Source organism: Aplysia californica, unplaced genomic scaffold, assembly GCF_000002075.1.
Source record: "Aplysia californica isolate F4 #8 unplaced genomic scaffold, AplCal3.0 scaffold00079, whole genome shotgun sequence".
NCBI classification, from domain to species: Eukaryota; Metazoa; Mollusca; class Gastropoda; order Aplysiida; family Aplysiidae; genus Aplysia; species Aplysia californica.
Window position 1 is genome coordinate 274,951 of NW_004797349.1, and position 17,143 is coordinate 292,093.

General features: G+C 40.4%; 1 protein-coding gene across 4 annotated transcripts in view; it reads left to right on the top strand.

Annotated features, from left to right (window-relative positions):
* Positions 1–4,909: 4,909 nt before the first annotated feature.
* Positions 4,910–17,143, top strand: part of LOC101845532 (protein lingerer) — a gene marked incomplete at its 5' end in the record, with an annotated part of 31,209 nt that continues 18,975 nt past the window's right edge. For all 4 annotated transcript variants that reach the window (XM_013080226.2, XM_013080227.2, XM_013080229.2 and 1 more), the window contains 14 exon segments: positions 4,910–5,050; positions 5,549–5,659; positions 7,546–7,900; positions 8,346–8,418; positions 9,236–9,351; positions 9,617–9,672; positions 10,075–10,166; positions 10,484–10,616; positions 11,094–11,399; positions 11,674–11,835; positions 12,784–12,950; positions 13,678–13,912; positions 14,848–14,956; positions 15,285–16,153. In XM_013080226.2, the coding sequence (XP_012935680.1) occupies positions 4,910–5,050; positions 5,549–5,659; positions 7,546–7,900; positions 8,346–8,418; positions 9,236–9,351; positions 9,617–9,672; positions 10,075–10,166; positions 10,484–10,616; positions 11,094–11,399; positions 11,674–11,835; positions 12,784–12,950; positions 13,678–13,912; positions 14,848–14,956; positions 15,285–16,153 (2,925 nt within the window).

Genomic DNA, 17,143 nt, shown 5'->3' on the forward strand with positions numbered 1-17,143 from the left:
AGGTATTCTAGATTAGGTCCTTGTCCAGATCTTCATTGAGAGAATGAATACTGTAATGCTACTGTCTAATTATCCAACTGCAATCTGTCACTGTCAAGTGTTCTATGCTGGGCTTCAGACTCTCATCAGACAGGGAAGGGTAAAGTAAAAAAAAAAGTATTTTTGTATGCATGTAATAGGAGGATCATACCATATGGAGATAGAATCTACAGATCACTACTTGAATTGGGTCAAGTCAAATGTAACATGCTACGCATGGAAGCCTGATCCTTGACCCTACAACAGCCTGGTTGATGAAACTACTGACTCAACTGACTCCGATATGTCCGCTAAATCCCTAGAATAATTAATCTTTTCTAGTAAATAATGGTAAATTGTGACAGAGTGACGCTGTGACAACTAATGCGGCGTTAATTGTGACAGAGTGAACACGGAGCTCTTTTTCGTTGATGATTAGAATCTAACATCATCTAGATCTACCATTTCCGCTTCACTTCCCAGCATTGGGTCCTAGTCGAATCTCAATCTCCGCCTGACAAGGAAGGCTTTCTAGATCTAGATCTAGTGCAGGCATTCAAATCTTACGACGAATTTGACAAAGCTTTTGCTAGTAAATTGAAAGATGAAAAATTTTTTTGCAATTAGGAAGAAATCATCTGAAACGGTTGAGAAGGCGAACTTAAAGTGTGTGGCAAAACTCCGCAAAGACTTTCTGTACTGTCGAGTTGACTTTATCTGTGGAAGGGCCTTATCTGTAGCCTACACATTTGATTATCTAGATCTGACCGGTGTTTATTTTTCTCGAGAACACTAGGAAACACCTGAAAACACTAGGAATCACTCGAAATCCCTTCAACAGAGATGCCAACCAGTACGATTTTACGTATTTTAGTACGATTTTTTGCCGAAAATACGCGAATACGACTTTTCATGAAAAAATACGCATCGTGGAATGCGAAAAATACGAGATTCAGCTTGGGCAAGTAAACCTAATTTAAACCTAAAGTCCCATCTTTTGTCAAAATAGTATCAGTAACGCAGAACTGGAATATTCGAAAACCAAGTCCGATAAGGTCAGTAAGTTCATTTTGCCGGTCGCGATCGTGATATTATATTCGTTCAGCTTTTCCCGGTCCGTACAGTACGTTTCACTTTCACGCGAATAGGCAGCTATGGCGGCAGGCGGAAGCGTATGTGACACCGAGGCTTAATCGGGAAAAATCAAGATCTGCTTTAGTTTCCACCAAGTAGTTTGCCAGCAGTTGTCTGATAACGCAACATTTGTGACCAGCAGGTTGTGCAGTATAAACGCAATGTCGCCGTGCAAATAAAATTTAACCAATGCTCGGACTCGCCTCTGTGCTGTCACGTGTGGAAAAAAAAGCGTCGTCCGATTTTTAGATTGTCTGGCTGGCCATCGTGACCGGTCAATGAACCTTCACATCATAAATAAATGCGGCATCGTGTGAGCAAAGATTGCTTTGGTGGGAGTAACGGTCTTGCCAAGTATAGGACCATGGAATAGGGGAGGAGATTATTGATTTTTTGGGGTTTAAGATACTATGGGGGAGGGTGTGAAGGCAACACCAGAGGACAAAAACTTGGAAGCGCATTTCAGAATTTTGATTAGAGCTTTCTGCAAAGCGCAAGTTGGTGCAAGCCGTGTGCAGAATTGGGACCCTTCATACTTTGCAAGTCTGTGTTATTGAAATAATGTGTTCTCGTTTCATTGGATGGGTGATAGTAAATTATACCTACAGTGTATATTGTAGCTTTCTGTTCAAGACTGGTAGATTTTCAGTGTCACTGCATCTTGCCATACCACAGTTGTTACAACTCTCACAGTGTACGGGCCTACGTGAGCCATTCAAGTTATTACTTTTCTCTGAGTTTGAGCGATGATTTGAGTCTGTCAGTTCATAATATGGATCATGATGATCATGACACCCAGACTGGTTCTTGATAGTCGAAATTTTTGTTTTAGGTCCTTCCAAACTTTCAAAGCAGGATTTATTTTTTACATTATAATGAGAGGAAAATATTACAGGTATAATAGACTGAAATATTTAAGTCAAACAAGACCCCAGTACGACACTGAACACTAACATGTTGTTGACTGGATACATGTATATTGTACGCATGTGTACTCCCTTTTTCGAGCTGGTGAGCTAGTAATTTTTTTCAGGAAATATTGCTGGACACCTTGAACATTTTACTATTACTAGTCGGTCGGTCGTGGGGAATACACATTTTCCCCTGAAAATACACATTTTCAAATTTCCCAATACTCATTTCGGTTTTCTGTGGTTGGCATCTCTGCTTCGATAATTTGTGAATTTGGCGAAGTGTCTTGTTATTATTGCTCGTGGGTGTCCCCTGTATCTCCGGGTACCCGCCCATCTCTCTCTGTCACGTCACGCCATTTGGAAATGCTATCCTCGACCGGTCCAGAAATACTGAGATTCTAGCATCAAAGTGTATACAGACCCGGTAACCGGGAACAAACTCTTTTGTGATTTTGGAAAGTTTCAGCACCCAGACCCGGTAGTGTGTGTGTGAGAGAGAGAGAGGTGTGCGAGCAAAATGTATATGACATGCCCCAGTTGGCAGGAGGGAACAAGAGAAAGATAGAGTGGGAAGGAAGTGGCTATCCTCACCCGGGATGAGAATAGAAATACGATCGACCTCTCACCCCGGGTGAGACTTGCCACCGTAGGCTATTCTCATCCGGTGTGAAACAAGACTTGTTTTTCCTAATTTCGAAATACTTTCTATCGATGTGGATGATCAAAAATGGATAAAGGCAAAGAAAAGATTACGTTATAGCACAAAAATAAGCTAATTTGATCGTCTACAAAGATGCTATGGCTATTTCACTTTTCGAATCGAGCCGAACTACGGGGTTCGCCATTTTGTTTTGCCCGGAAGTTCTCGCAAGATCTCCTCCCCTCTTCTCTCTCTCTCTGTCTCTTTCTGAATACTGTCTATCGGTGTGGACGATCAAATTGACCAAAACAAAGTTAAAAAATGATGTTAAAACACAAAAGTTAATTAATTTGGTCGTCTACAAAGATGCTACGGCTATTTAACTTTTCGAATCGAGCCGAAATAGGCGGGTCGCCATTTTGTTTTGCCCGGAAGTTCTCGCGCTACTCCTCTCTCTCTCTCTCTCCACTGCCCACAGACAAAATTGTACGCTTTTAGTAGGCTAACAGTAGTATTGGAGTATTTGTTCACAGCACAGAATTCTACAATTTTTCTGTTATCACAGTGTAGAATTCTGTGGTTTAGGGTGAAAGCAAAATTGGTTGGCCTAGATCTAGATCTAGGCTATAACAGTGAACGCACACCGGGTGAGAATAGCCAAAAGACTCGCCTGCGCTATTCTCACCCTGGGTGAGAATAGAGGTGGCCGAGTGGGAAAATAGGTGGGAAGAAAGAAAGACAGAGACAATGAAAAAGAGAAGGCGAGTGATACACAGAGGAGAGAGAGAGAGGGTGGGGTGACTGCTCGATTGAAATTATGACATTGTTATTTTCTTCAAATTGTGATTCCTCCAACTCCAAAACAGAGGAAAAACAATCGTTTATCGAAAAGACATCCGCAATCTTCATTTAGATCTAGATCTAGGCTAGCCTCGAAACTAGATCAATGATTTATGACTGTCTGTCTAGATCTAGATCTAGACCTAGGCCATAGATCTAGAAGAGCCTTGGTCTACCCTGAGCCAAGAGGGCGCTGAAACTTTCCAAAATCACAAAAGAGTTCCCCTACCGGGTCTGTATACTTTCTGACTTTGTTCCCGGTTACCGGATCTGTATACACTATACACTCCCTTCTACTTCTAGCATAGCCTAATCTTTGATTCTAGGCTGCCTTCTGATACTAAATTGATGATTTCATCCAAAGGTACGAAGGTGATTTCGGTTGATTCCTAGTGTTTTCGAGTGTTTTCGAGAACAATAAACACCCGATCTGACAGCGCAAATATTGAGGCAATAATATAATTATAATTAGATCTACAACAAAACATCAGCAGCTTACAACAGCAACAAAAACCACTAGGGGCAACAACAAGAAAAGAGCTGTGACTGTCTTTGTTTGTTAGTTTGGTTTGTGTGTGTGTTTCAGAGAGTGCGTGTGTTTTTGTTTTTGTTTTAACTTCTTTTTTGTCACAGACTCGCTCTGTCGGAATTAACGCCACATTAATTGTGACAGTCACTGTGTCGCAATTAACGCTACCTTAAATAATATGTAGATGGTCTGAATAGGATTAGGCCTAAATCTAAAATGATTTATTTCTAGATCTAGAATCTAGATTTAGATCAAAGTCTTATTTTTGGCTTGCCAGAATCTAACAAGACAAGGATTTTTTTGATATGCCCTAGCCTTTGACTGTTGATAGTTATTTCCTGAAATGCAAAATAGGTTACTGGCAAAGTCGAGCAGTCTTGTTTTCTTGCAGTAGATCTATCTTTAGAAAGTATTTTCAAATGAAGTGTAGTCCAGGAATGTTGCCCCAACCACAATTGAAGTATTTGAGTATTCAGACATCTAACCATCTCTAGCTCTAGAAATTGAATTCGATTTTTTAAAAAATGCTTCTTCCCAGTTCTTGCAGAATGAAAGATGACGCCGAACTCTGGCAAATAACCCAACAAATCTCGAGAACAGAAAGCGTTAGGAGAAATAGAGGTCAAGTTTATTTTCCCGAGCTTTCGGAGAAATAGTCACTTCAAATGAGTTCCCCTTTTTTTCTTTGCTTTTCAGAATTACTCTGTACATAATTTTGTACATAGGCACCCTGTGTTGTAAAGTATGAGTGGATCAGTTGGCACCATGCGTGCTGGCTCGAACAGACACACTGGACCAAAAGACAAGATGATTAAGAATGAAAGGAATAACTCACAACAGCAGCAGCAGCAACAACAAACTTTATCAAAGAATGAAGGACAATCAAACAAAATTCAGCCAACACAGGATCAGATTCGTTTGGCTCAAATGATGAGCACCAATCAGACAGATGCCAATCCTGATACTGTGAAAGAGGTAAGATCATCTTTGTGGTTTTTCATTTTGTAGCTATCTTTTCCGCTGGAAGAATTTATTTAAAGAAGACTTTTGTATCATATTTAGTCTTCACAACACAGGCCTGCCTTTTTCTTTTGCCCCTCTTTAAAGCAGAGATTCTCCCTCAGAATGCATTAACAAAGCAATTTTGTCCTTGGTTTTACTGTAGTAAGCTTCTTTTGGTTTTTGTGAGACAATTGATTTTAGTCTCTGACATATGGCTTGTGTTTGGTGTTCGGAAAAAAGAATAAGTTCCTTGTAATACTGTAAGGCATAAGGAAGATATTTTTTATAGCAAATAGCACTATTAAAATTTGGATTTCACTGTATCAGTTGATATTTATGATTTGAACAATTTTTCTCCATTCTCTTTTTGTGGATAATCAGATTTATTCATATGAATGACTTGAGAATTTAGAAATGCTTTATCCACAGTTGAAGCGACTTAATATTTATTGCTGTCTTCTTTTTCTCCAGTTGATGGCAATGACAGGAAAGAGTGAAGATGTGGTTGTCATTGCACTTCACGACGCAGAACATGATGCAGACAGAGCGGTCATGATGCTCCTGGAGGGAGGGGAAGAACAGGTAAGCTATGATCTGCTCATCTCGCAATTTTTAGTAACTGTTTTATTGATGATTAGTCTTTGGATTTGAAAGATGGAGAAGCCAAGTCATCGATTTCTTCTGCAATGTGAGATCTACACTTGGGGTGAGGGGGGGGGGGGGGGGGAGAGAGATAAATGACATTGACCTTAGTCTATTTTGATAACATATTGAACCAAGCCTTTGGTCCCAGTACTAGTTTGAAGCTCACAGTAATTTGATGAAACCTATTTTTTGTGAAATATTTTTGTACTGTATACCCTACAAACCCTTTGAAAATGTAATAAACCTTTAATATTAATGTTTTTTAAAACCTTGCTGTGGTGTTTGTTTCCCTCCCCCTTCTTTCAAACATTTTGTACTATCTTAAAGGGGGGCTGAGAAAAAAACCCATAGAAACTTTCACTCACATAACTTTACTACAAGATTGTCCTTAATAACATTAGGTCTGTTTGAAATAAATACAGTCGAACCTGCCCTGACGGCCACCTGTACAAACGGCCACTTTCTGATTCCCCCCTTGCGTTTTTTCCTATATAATTTAACCGTGTAAAACGGGCACCTGTCCGCCGCGGCCACCATACTTTAACACACAACCCCTATCTCACTAAGCAATAACACCTGTCTTAGACGGCCACCTTATTTCAACACACAACCCCTATCTCACTAAGCAATAACACCTGTCTTAGACGGCCACCTTATTTCAACACACAACCCCTATCTCACTAAGCAATAACACCTGTCTTAGACGGCCACCTTAGTGACTCCATTACGTTTTGTCATTAATTGTGCATTGACCCCTGGCGTTGTGGGCGAGCCGTCATAATTCAATCACCTGTCGTTGTTGGGTAGTCCCTCCAACCGATCATGTTGCGTAGGCCCCTCCCACTGTTGACCAATTGGTACCAATTTCCAGCTGCTGGTGAGGGAAGCGTGTGATCCCGCAAAACCCATAAGCCCCGCCTAGAACTCATACACAAATGTAAGTGAGATGAGTGGTCACTGTTTACCCAGTCGGTAACAAAGTAACAATGGACGTCAACATGGACTTGTGACAGAAGCGTCGCTCGTTCTTCGAGTAGTGGCGACCCATATGTTTGTTTTACCATAGTACTCGGTCCTCCTTGTCTGACACATTTAGTTTTATTGTCACCCTTGCACAAAGTCAGCAACAAAATAAAAATAACAAACAAAATACAAACCAACAACAAAAACAACAGTTATGCGGCTACTTTCGATTGGGAATGGGGTTTGTTTTCTTTATCTTGATCCAGTCCTGCCTAAGACGGCCACCTGTCTTATACGGCCAGTTTTCTCCTTGACAATGGGTGGCCATCTTATGCAGATTTGACTGTATATGCAGTCTTTGAGCTACACTTGCTGCATTTGTATTTCTTGTGTGGAAACAGATTAATTGAGGCTGGAAAATGTTTTGTGCTCCATCATGATTTTGATATCTAAGGCAGGCTGCTTCTACACTTGCTGAATGGGCTACAGCGTCTGCAGAAATACTCAATAAAATAAACCTTCCCTTGTGCCTTGAAGAATTCAAACTTTTTTGTGTGTGCAATGGGAAGAGCCTAACCATTCCACTGTAGGTGCTTGTATTTACATGGGGATGAAGATAAAAGTATGTATACCAATGTTTAAAATGATGCCTTTACAGTAGTCTAATTATCTTGGTACTGCTATGAGAAATCCTGATGCCCAGCTAGACAATATTGATTCTTGCCTTTCTTTGCAAGTTGGGCTTTTAATCCTTTGCATTTGATTTGGTTGCAGTTAATGTAGGATACCGGTGAACTCATTATTAATGTTACAAGGGGAAGTTGAGTCATCAATGACGTGGGATGCTGTTTCTTTTTCAGCAAGGGGAGTGGCGTGAGCAAGGTGGAAAGCGCAAGAAGAAGGCTGCGTCTCAGAAGGATGGGTCCAACCACCTTGGTGATGACCACTATGACAGCCGCAACAAAGACAGAGGAGACAGAGATGACCGAGACCGGGATGGGGGGAGTGATCGCCAAGATCTTCCCCCAAGGAGAGGTAGACGTAACGGAGGACCCCCTCCTCGTCTTGCTAGAGGTCGAGGAAGAGAGAGGGGCAATTTTGGTGATCGGGACAACAACAGAGATCGCAATAATGCCGAAGACTGGGACAACGATCGCGGTGATGACAAGAGAGATCGGAGTGGTGGTGACCGGGGAAGGTCAAGAGGAAGAGGAGGTCAGTTGTCTCCCAGTAAAAGTTTTGTTTTGCAATAATTCAGAGTGAAACTTTTTTTTTTTCCCCAGCTTTTAACTGAATAGTATTGACAGGTTAATAATTTTCTGACTGCGTTTGTTACTTTCTTGATTTAGATGGTTCATGGCAAAGCCAGGCTTAAAATATTCGACTTCTACTTAAATGTGTGTACAAATCTTTGTTTGCTTTATTCAGTTGTACCCCTCATTGTAGTCTTACTTCCAGTTAACTCAAGATGATTGAAAACTCTTTTGAAGGCTACTCTTAATTTTTTTTTTTTGGTAGTGTTATTGTCTTCAACAATAGAAATGTAGCAAATATTGTCCTTAGGTTTTGCTTTTTTTTGTGTTCGTAAGGACGTTTCTGTTCTGCAGCACTCTGGAAAAGTGGTGATTAGTAACATCAACATTTTTATTTTGTCTCACAGGTTTTGGTGGTCGCAGAACTGGTGGTGGGGGCCGTGGTGGACGCTTTAACAACAGTGGAGACAGAGATAACAGGTATATTTTTTGCCTTATACAGTCAGGATGGGTCTCTTTTAATTAATGTGCTAACGGGATGTTCTCAAAAGAGCAGGCAGTGACATCTATCACATGCTGTGGGCATTATTTGTGTGCTGTCCTGTACACAGAGGGTTAAAGCAAAAATAGTTCAGACAGAATTTGTAGTTAGAAAGCAACAAAATGCATTTGTCAGCAGCTAATGCGGCATACTAATTAATACATAGATTGATTGGAATGTTTCTAAGATAGTCAAACAAGTTGTAGTATACTTGTGTTCGATCACATTTTAAATAGAATGCTGTCTCTTTCACTTTCTAAATGACCCTTATAGCACAAATTTTGCTGCTTGATCTTTATTAAAATTATCACTTTGTGGTACTGGGAAGATAAAGGTGTTGTGGAGATCAGTCCAATAGAAAGCATTTAGTTTCTGAAATTGTTTTGTTTTCAGGATACATCAGTCTTTTTGCCCTTGAGCAAAGCAGTTTGCAATCAGTCTAGCTTATTCATAAGAAAATCATCTGGGTGTGGAAACCTTTTCATTAAGTGTACATTTTATTACTTGTGTATGTTTTTAATTCAAAGAATATAATATATAAGAACAAAATTGGTGACCTGAATTGGTTTTGCTATGCATGTGCCGGACTGTATATAGCTCCAGTGTGTGTTCATCATTAACAGTCTTTGTTGTGGGTAATTTTATCAACAAAAATGTGTGGCTTTTGTTGATTTGAAAATGATAAGAAAAACAAGCTTAGCCATCAAACAATGATTTTATGCTCATTGAGTATGAACGAATCTTTTTTTTATATAGGAGCTACAACCGTGTGCCTAGATTTGAGAAGATGAACAACAGTCAGCCTTTGGATGGACCTGAGATTGACACATGGACTAATGAAACTGCTGAAACAAACACGAGCAAAGATACTGGTATGTATTAAAATTTTATATTCAGTACTTCCTGTAGTAAACATGTTTTTTTTTTCCTGTTCAGCTTCTCTATTAAATGTATGCTAGCTACTTTCTTTAGGTGATGGGTTGGTTCCTGCAAGAAGAGAAATTGTCTTGTTATTTGTTATACGGGTCATATTGATCAAGAATTGTCTATTGAAGGTTGAAAAATAGTTCTGCAAATATAGTTTCAAGAAATGTGCTTTGTAGTTTTTACATATTCGTGAACATTTTTCTTTTGCAGACTGGGACAACTGGAACGAGTCTTGGGTGAATGAAGAGGACCAATGGACTGGAACGGTAAGTTGATTTGTAATATCTGCTTTTGTTTTTAGAGGTCTTGCTTAGAATCTGTACTTTGCTGTTTCGGTCTGATTCTGCCTTTTCTGTTTTTGTTTAGGTCAATGACGACATGAGTGATGGTGAAGAGTTAAATTTATCTTGAGATTAAATATGGTGGAATTTATCGGTATTCACTTTTAAAAAAAAATCTCCCATCAGAATGGCTGTCAGGGGGAAATGTACATGGACTCACCTGCCTTAGACTAATCTTAAATGAATTTCAGTATGTTGAGGACCTGAGGAGTAGTCCAGATTCGAATGGTGGCGTTTAACAATTTTTAAAAATGTGTGTAATATTTTGTTTTCTATACAGATTAAAAATTTTCTGATTTTAAAAAAGATTTTTTGGTGCTTTTTCAGCTGGAGGAGACAAAGGTGTTTACCCCGTCTCAAATGAAGATTGCAGAACCAGATCCTGTGATAAGTGAGCCCCCAAGCTCTCTCGGACAAAGGTGAGCAACTGAGAATCTGTCGTTTTTGTGCAAAATGTTTTTCTTGAACACTCTTTTTGCTGCAACACAGATAGGAATTTTTATGCAATTTTATTTTAAGTTATACCGATAGGATTGCATTTTTGTTTCAGTGCTTTTTTCCCCCATAAAAGTAATTTTGAGTTGAAGGTGGTCTTCTTTACATTCATAGGATTTCGCCTTTGTGTCGACTCTACAAGACTTTTTACGTGTCGACTCTACAAGACTTTTTACAATGTTGCATCTCAGTTAAGACCATTTCGATCATATTCATCTTGACTGAACAAATTCTTTTCCAGGCTGGATGTTGGAAGTCTCTTTAGTGAATCTGCAAAGTTTTCGAAGGCACCCGACTATAGCAAACCTAGTGGAGATGCTTACATCAACCAGTTCAAACAAGCTGCAACTGAGTCGATCAAGAACACCATTGGGGTGAGTTTCTTAATCTGTTGGAGATACAATCCTTCCAGAATATTTGAAGTTCAGATTCTTAGAACATGGCTGTCTTTTCTTGGGGATTTCTTGCAAGAAGCTCCACAATGTTTTGTTTTGTAGAAGAATCAGGTTAGGATTTCCTTTCTTTTAATCCCATTTTATATATCGCATGATTATTATTGCTGTCGAGATGCTGTTTGCAATAAGTTAAAAGTTTCCCGGCAGTTTAATGGTTTTCTTTGTGTCACCATTAGAAGTGGTCATTTAGGGTAGGCTGCTGGTTTACAGAATTGATAAGTTTGTTATGTTAAAGTGGGTGTTGTGTATGTGTAATGATTTTTTTTTTTGGGAGTGTTTGTTGTGTAAAGTGAATTATTACTGATACTCCACTTCTTTCCGTGTGTTGTTTTTTTTTCCATTTCAATTGATCAAGTTAATGACATTTGTTCATTCTTCTTCATATCCTCCTTGCAGATTGGAAGCTCATCCAGAACACCCCAGTCTATGAGTTCGATGGCCATGCCCCAGCAGTCTGCGACAAACTCGCTCGGTCTGTCATCTCTTACCCAAAGTTCGAGCCAGGTTCAGGACGGAGTGACCAGTGTCCTCTCCTCGCTATCTCAGCAACAGGGGCAGCAGGTGGCTTCCATGTCTCAGACAATGAGCCAGCTTTCCCAGTTCTCACAGTCTCAGATGGGCATGGGTTCAGGCCAGCAGAGCCAGGTCTCGGGAATGGCACCACAGCCAGCTCAGTTGCCTGGGCTTGGTGGTCAGCAGCAGGTTTGTTTTTTTTCCTGTCTTTGCAAGTGTTTTTAATTTAAGGTGCTTGTGAAAACAAGTCTTACAAGGTTTCTCGCCGTTAGTCCTAGATGATTCTGGTACTTAAGGCTAATAAAGCCTCTTTTGTCATTGCATTAGTGTTGAATACCTGAAGAAAGATTGTCCAACAAATTGGCATCAGTTTACCTCGATATGAATGTTTGGCTTCATGTTTATTTATAATACGCTAGTAGTTTTCATTTGTACAATGAAAATGTCTGTTCTATGTACACAGGCAAGTAGGGATCAAGCCCCACCATCTCAGTCCAGGATACCATCTGTTGTTCAACAACAACAACAACAGCAGCAGCAGCAGAATTTGGCGCAGTCCGGCTTGAATAACAATTTGCAGCAGCGTCCAAAACCCCAAAGATCAAAGCTGCCCCCTCCCTCAAAGGTAAAAACAAGCGTTATTGTGATTTCTCTGGCTGTTTTATATTGAAGTTTGAAATTTTTTGCGTTGAACTTCTAGAGTCAGTTTAGAAGTCACCCCGACAATTTTTTCATCTTATGTGAATTCATGTTGCTGAAGGTATTAGGTTCTTGTTTACTACAACATATTTTGAATCTGTTAATAAAGCAAGCATTGTCAAAGGAAATTCCTGTTTCCTCTTTTTGAACCCTGAGCCTAAAATGCCTGTTCATCTGGTTGGAGACTCCTCTAATTTTTAAAATTAAAACTCTTTTGAGGAGGGCTCTCGTGGCCTAGAGGTTAAGATGTTCGCCTCTCATTCAAAGGTCCCACGTTCAAATCCGGGTAGTGACCGTTCTCTAACATTGTCTCCTTTCATCTTTTTTCCTGCTCTCTAGCAATGTTCTGTCGTCTGCTTTCGTCTCCACTTTCTGCCCCTACCCCTTCACCCCCTTTGCTCCCTCCTCTGGGCTTCTGACTCTTTCTGCAGACTTTCTACTGCTACTTGTTGGCTCCTTTTTACTGCTATCTTCCAGCCACACCCCTGATCTTCTTGTAGGAAAGATCTACACTTAGCCTTTTAGGGCAAGAGTGAAAAATCTCGGAGGTCCTGTGTCCAAGTTGTGTCCCTTGGTTGTCTAAAATGATGAGAGTAGGCTTCGGCCACCACCCAGGCAAAATTCAAAATTTCCTACCAACTGAAATTGTTTATTGTGTCCCGCACGGTCATATATCATTATGCAGTTGCCAGCGCTGTAAAACACTTACCAAAAAAAAACCTGGCGTGGGTATGAAGGGGTAAAGGTAGTTCACATGGAGGCAGATGCTTACATCTGTAGGGATAAGAATTGTATAAAAGTTAAGCTATTTGTGAATTACGTTCTCGCCCAGACTTAAATGATATTCATGTTTGTTGTTTGTCAATTTCAACAGATTCCATCAACAGCTGTAGAAATGCCTGGTCATATTCCCCGAAACCCTCAATTCGATCTGCAATTTGGAATCGACTTTGGCTCAGAGTCAAATTCCACATTTGCCTTTGGAACTGGCAGTGGTGAGAGTACAACAGCCGCCAATACTTACTCTTCCACCTCAAATGGGTGAGCAAATTTTTTTTTTTTTTTAAATATTGTTTATTTTTAATCTAAAAGTACTGGGGCTGCTGCTTTGGTTAGCGAAACTGCTATGGCTACATTTTGCGGGCAGATTTTCTTCCTTTTTTGCCTTTTACTGTTACAAGATGTGGGAATATGACATTGGTCTGCAAGAAATGATTGATTTGTATGAAGTCCACTGTCATTTTAGCTGATTACTCTAAACAGAATGATGACATTGGTGTATGGAAATGCACGCTTATCTTTAGATAGGCAATCCCTGATGTGTTTTAGCTATTTTCAAGATGAGTTCTCAGTACATGTAGTAGAGGGGAGGTTTTACAGCATCCCATGCTCCTCCAGTTCTTCCACTTTGGTTACTAGAAAGGTGCCTCTCTTTAGTCTTTGCTCTGCTTTTGGGGCCAATCAATGAACTTATTCCAGCAGTAAGTTTGATCTTGCATGTTTTTAGGACATGTGTATACTGAAAGTGCGGCACAGTTAAGTCTGTTCATGCTCTAGTTTTCCTCTGGCCGAAATCTGAATTGGTTTTGTTAATGTTGAAAGAAAAATAGAAAGTAAAAACAGACTGAAATACAAAGTCTCACAAGACACAAGTATCCTATGAACATGTCATTGTCCGAAGTCTTACACCGACTGATAAAGTATTTAAAAGTAATAATGACAATTCAGTGTCTGGATATTTATTCTCATGTTATTTTTATGCTTTCAGATCTTCGTCTGTGATATCAAACCACTTGAACCAAGCCCACGTGAGCAATTCAAGTAGTGATACAAACTCCATGGTCTCCAGTATCATGGCGTCCCCCTCAGCGGGGTCAGCAAAGGTGCCATCCAACATGGAGCCGCAGCCGTCTGCTCGGCCGCCTGCTGTGTTCCATAACTCTGTTTACAACTCCTCTTCACCGAAGACAGAGTCCCAAAACATTGAAAGGGAACAGAACAAAGTATGTTTACCCAATTTTTACCCTTCTAACCCAGCTTTTTAAACTTTTTGGTACAGTGTTGCCATATCGTACCTGACGTAGTCTAACCATAGAAGTACCGATAAGTAAATTTTACAGGAGGGACAAAAAGGTTTACTATATTCAATGCTCTTCTTGCGGCGTGATTTTTGTGTCGGGGCAAAGTTTTAGCATCGCTCTAAATGTCACCTTGTGTAAGAGACATTTCTTTGCTTTTTAAACGAATAAAAAATGTTAGAGAAATTTGGTGCTTATACGGTAAGAGTATGACAGGGACAATATTGATTTTCTGCTCACAGCATCTTCAGTTTCAGTCAGCTATTTGTTCTGTATGTTTCTTTAGTATGCCTGCCCTTTGACAGACATAGTGCATTTTAAAGCGCACACCGGACCTCTAAGTTTTTTGTCCATGTTCAAGAAGAATAGGTTCTAGGATTGAGAGGTCGAACATGAATCAAACCAAGTACTTTGTTACAAGAAGTGACCATTTTGACATAGACAGTGGTGCAACTAGGCCAGTATGTAGTGAACCAAGTTGTCAAATCTTATTTGACCTATCAAATTCATTGAAAGTTAACCCAAATCGCCACATAAAGTTTCTTGAAGCCCTGCTACTTCCACCCCATACTTCATTCCCATAAAGTTCCCGATGTTATGAAATGGCAGACATGTGACAGTCGTAACACTGTTTGGACTATGGCTTATGATTTACGCTGGAGAGATCGAGTTGGTCATAAAATATTGATTTTTGTTTTAAAAATTTCAACTTTCTATATGGAAAAAATGTCGTGAACACATTGAAATGAGTCCCAATCCCGCAAAAGGAGTAGAGTGGATTAAAGAAGGCCATGACAGGCTAATGGTCTTCAATTTTCTGAACACTGACACTCATTTTTTTTTTCTCTCTTCATCTTCAGATTAGCGGTCCAGAGTCTATGCCTTTCCCTTCGGCTCAGCTTGAAAGGAAGTCCAGTCCTATGATGTCAACTCAGCGCCCTGGACAGACCAGTCAGAATCTCAATACAGGTAATGGCTTAAAGTGGTTTTCTTGAAGTGTTCGTCAGAATTCTAGCTCCTTGTGCACAACACTATTAGTCTGCAGAAGCAATGCCTTAGTATGTGGTTGATTTTCCATTTGAAACTGATTTTTGCTTATCATTAAGGCATTCACAGATGTTTTGGTCATATCCACAAAAAGTTCTTTGTGCATACTCTAGGCATGAGCCAGGACCTGAATTGGTGAATGTACTGTATATTAAATGCTACTAGTGAAAGAATTTTATGCAGCTCCAATGTTCTTGTTATTTGTTTATCCCTTAGTATTAATTTCTTTGTTGTATTTCTTTTTTGGCAGGGTCTTTACCCCCAAGCAAGAATGACACTTCATCAAACAACATTGGAAACAACTATTCGGCCTCAAATGGATATGCCTCTTCTTACCAAGGTCACCAAAAAGCCTCCAGCATCTCTCAGACACAGGCATACACACACACCACGAATTCACAGCCCCCGCAAGGCTCTTCATTCCCAGGGCAGTTCCCAGCTAGTCAGTCTGCCTACCCGTCCTCGGCTCAGACTCAGTTCCCTGCCCCTCCCAGTGCCAACCAGTTCCCCCCAACTGGCCAACCTCCCCAGTTTAACAACACACAGACACAGTACACGTCCAATCAGAATCAATTTGGGTCAGGAGGCTCCACAGGCCAGCACCCCTCCATGCCTCATGGAAACCACCAGTCTCAGTATTCATCAAATACCCAGAATGCCTATTCCTCGGCTGGACAGTCACAGTACTCTGGATACCAGAACAATGCCCCGTTCCCCTCCCACCCCCCGTCTCAGTCAAACTTTGCCTCGTCCAGTCAGACTGGTGGCCCGAGCAGTTCTCTGTATCCGACGTCGACTCAGTCGAGTGGTTCGTCCTACACGTCTCAGTCTAACACATACCAATCGCCCTCCGCGGGCTCATACCACTCCAGGGACAACCAGACGGGTGCTGCTGTCAGCACACAGTCTAGCAGTGGAGTAGCATTCCCGGCCACAGGCCAGACTTCTTCTCTGAAGCCTGCCACCTCTCAGACGAACTCCAGTTACAATTCGCAAAATTTCAACGCGTCACCGGCGCCTTTGCAGCCTTCGTCTCTGGCCAACAAACTTGGGGAGAGCCTCTCGAAAATGACGATGAAAGACACCACTACAGCTCTGGATGGTCATCAGTCAACACAGGTAGGTTCATTGCTAGCATTTTTTGGTCTGTTTAAAAAAAAATTGAAAGGACATGGAGGAGGGAAGAGTGGGATTGTTCTTACACCCAAAAGAACACCTATTATCTTTTTGTTTGATATGCTTACTAGTTTTAAATAACAACCCATGAACATTTCAGTGACATATATGTAGTTTAACAGTTAGGCTTTCCATGCTGCACACAGATGACTTTTAAATGCCCGTTGAGGAATTTATTTTATCAAGTATCTTCTTCTGTCTACTTGGCTATGTAGTTTTCCATTTAGCCCGGGGGTTGACCTATAGCAGGAGTTCTTTTCGTAATTCAGGTTAACTGAATATTTTTACGTGTAATCAGTTTTGACTTGTGTTCCATTTCCCTTCTTTATTGTCTTCTTCGGGCGGCCTCACACCTCCACCTACTTTATTTACTATGCTTTAATCATTTTCTGCTGCTTGGCCTCAAGGCTCTCTTTGGAAGCAAGTTCCACTGTTGCAAGTACAAGATGGAAAACACTATTTCTCTGATTTCTAGTAATTGTCCTCCCTGAAATACCAATGCAGAAGAAAAGTAATGAACTTTTTGACCAAATGAATAATAATGACACCCACAAATTAATTGTTGATGAGTCCTTTACCATACTGAGCATAAACTTATTGAATGCAGAAAAGTGTGTGAAGGGTTTAGGGGGGTTACTTGGGCGATGCCCACCATCTTTACCTGCCATGTGGGTAGAGACCTGTTTTTTTTATTTTGAAAAGTTGGCTGCTGAGGAATCCTGGTGTCAGACATTTCTCTTGTCTTGTCTATTATTTTGTCTTGTTTAAATTCTTTGTCAAATGACTCTAACCATGGAAAGATAATATACTTCTTCGTAGCTCGTAACTTTCTAAAAATATTAGATTAATTTTTAAATGGTCTAAATAAATATTGACTTCTGGGATTGGGCAGATTTGAGGACAAGTTGAACATGAGCATTTGTTAGTCGTTTC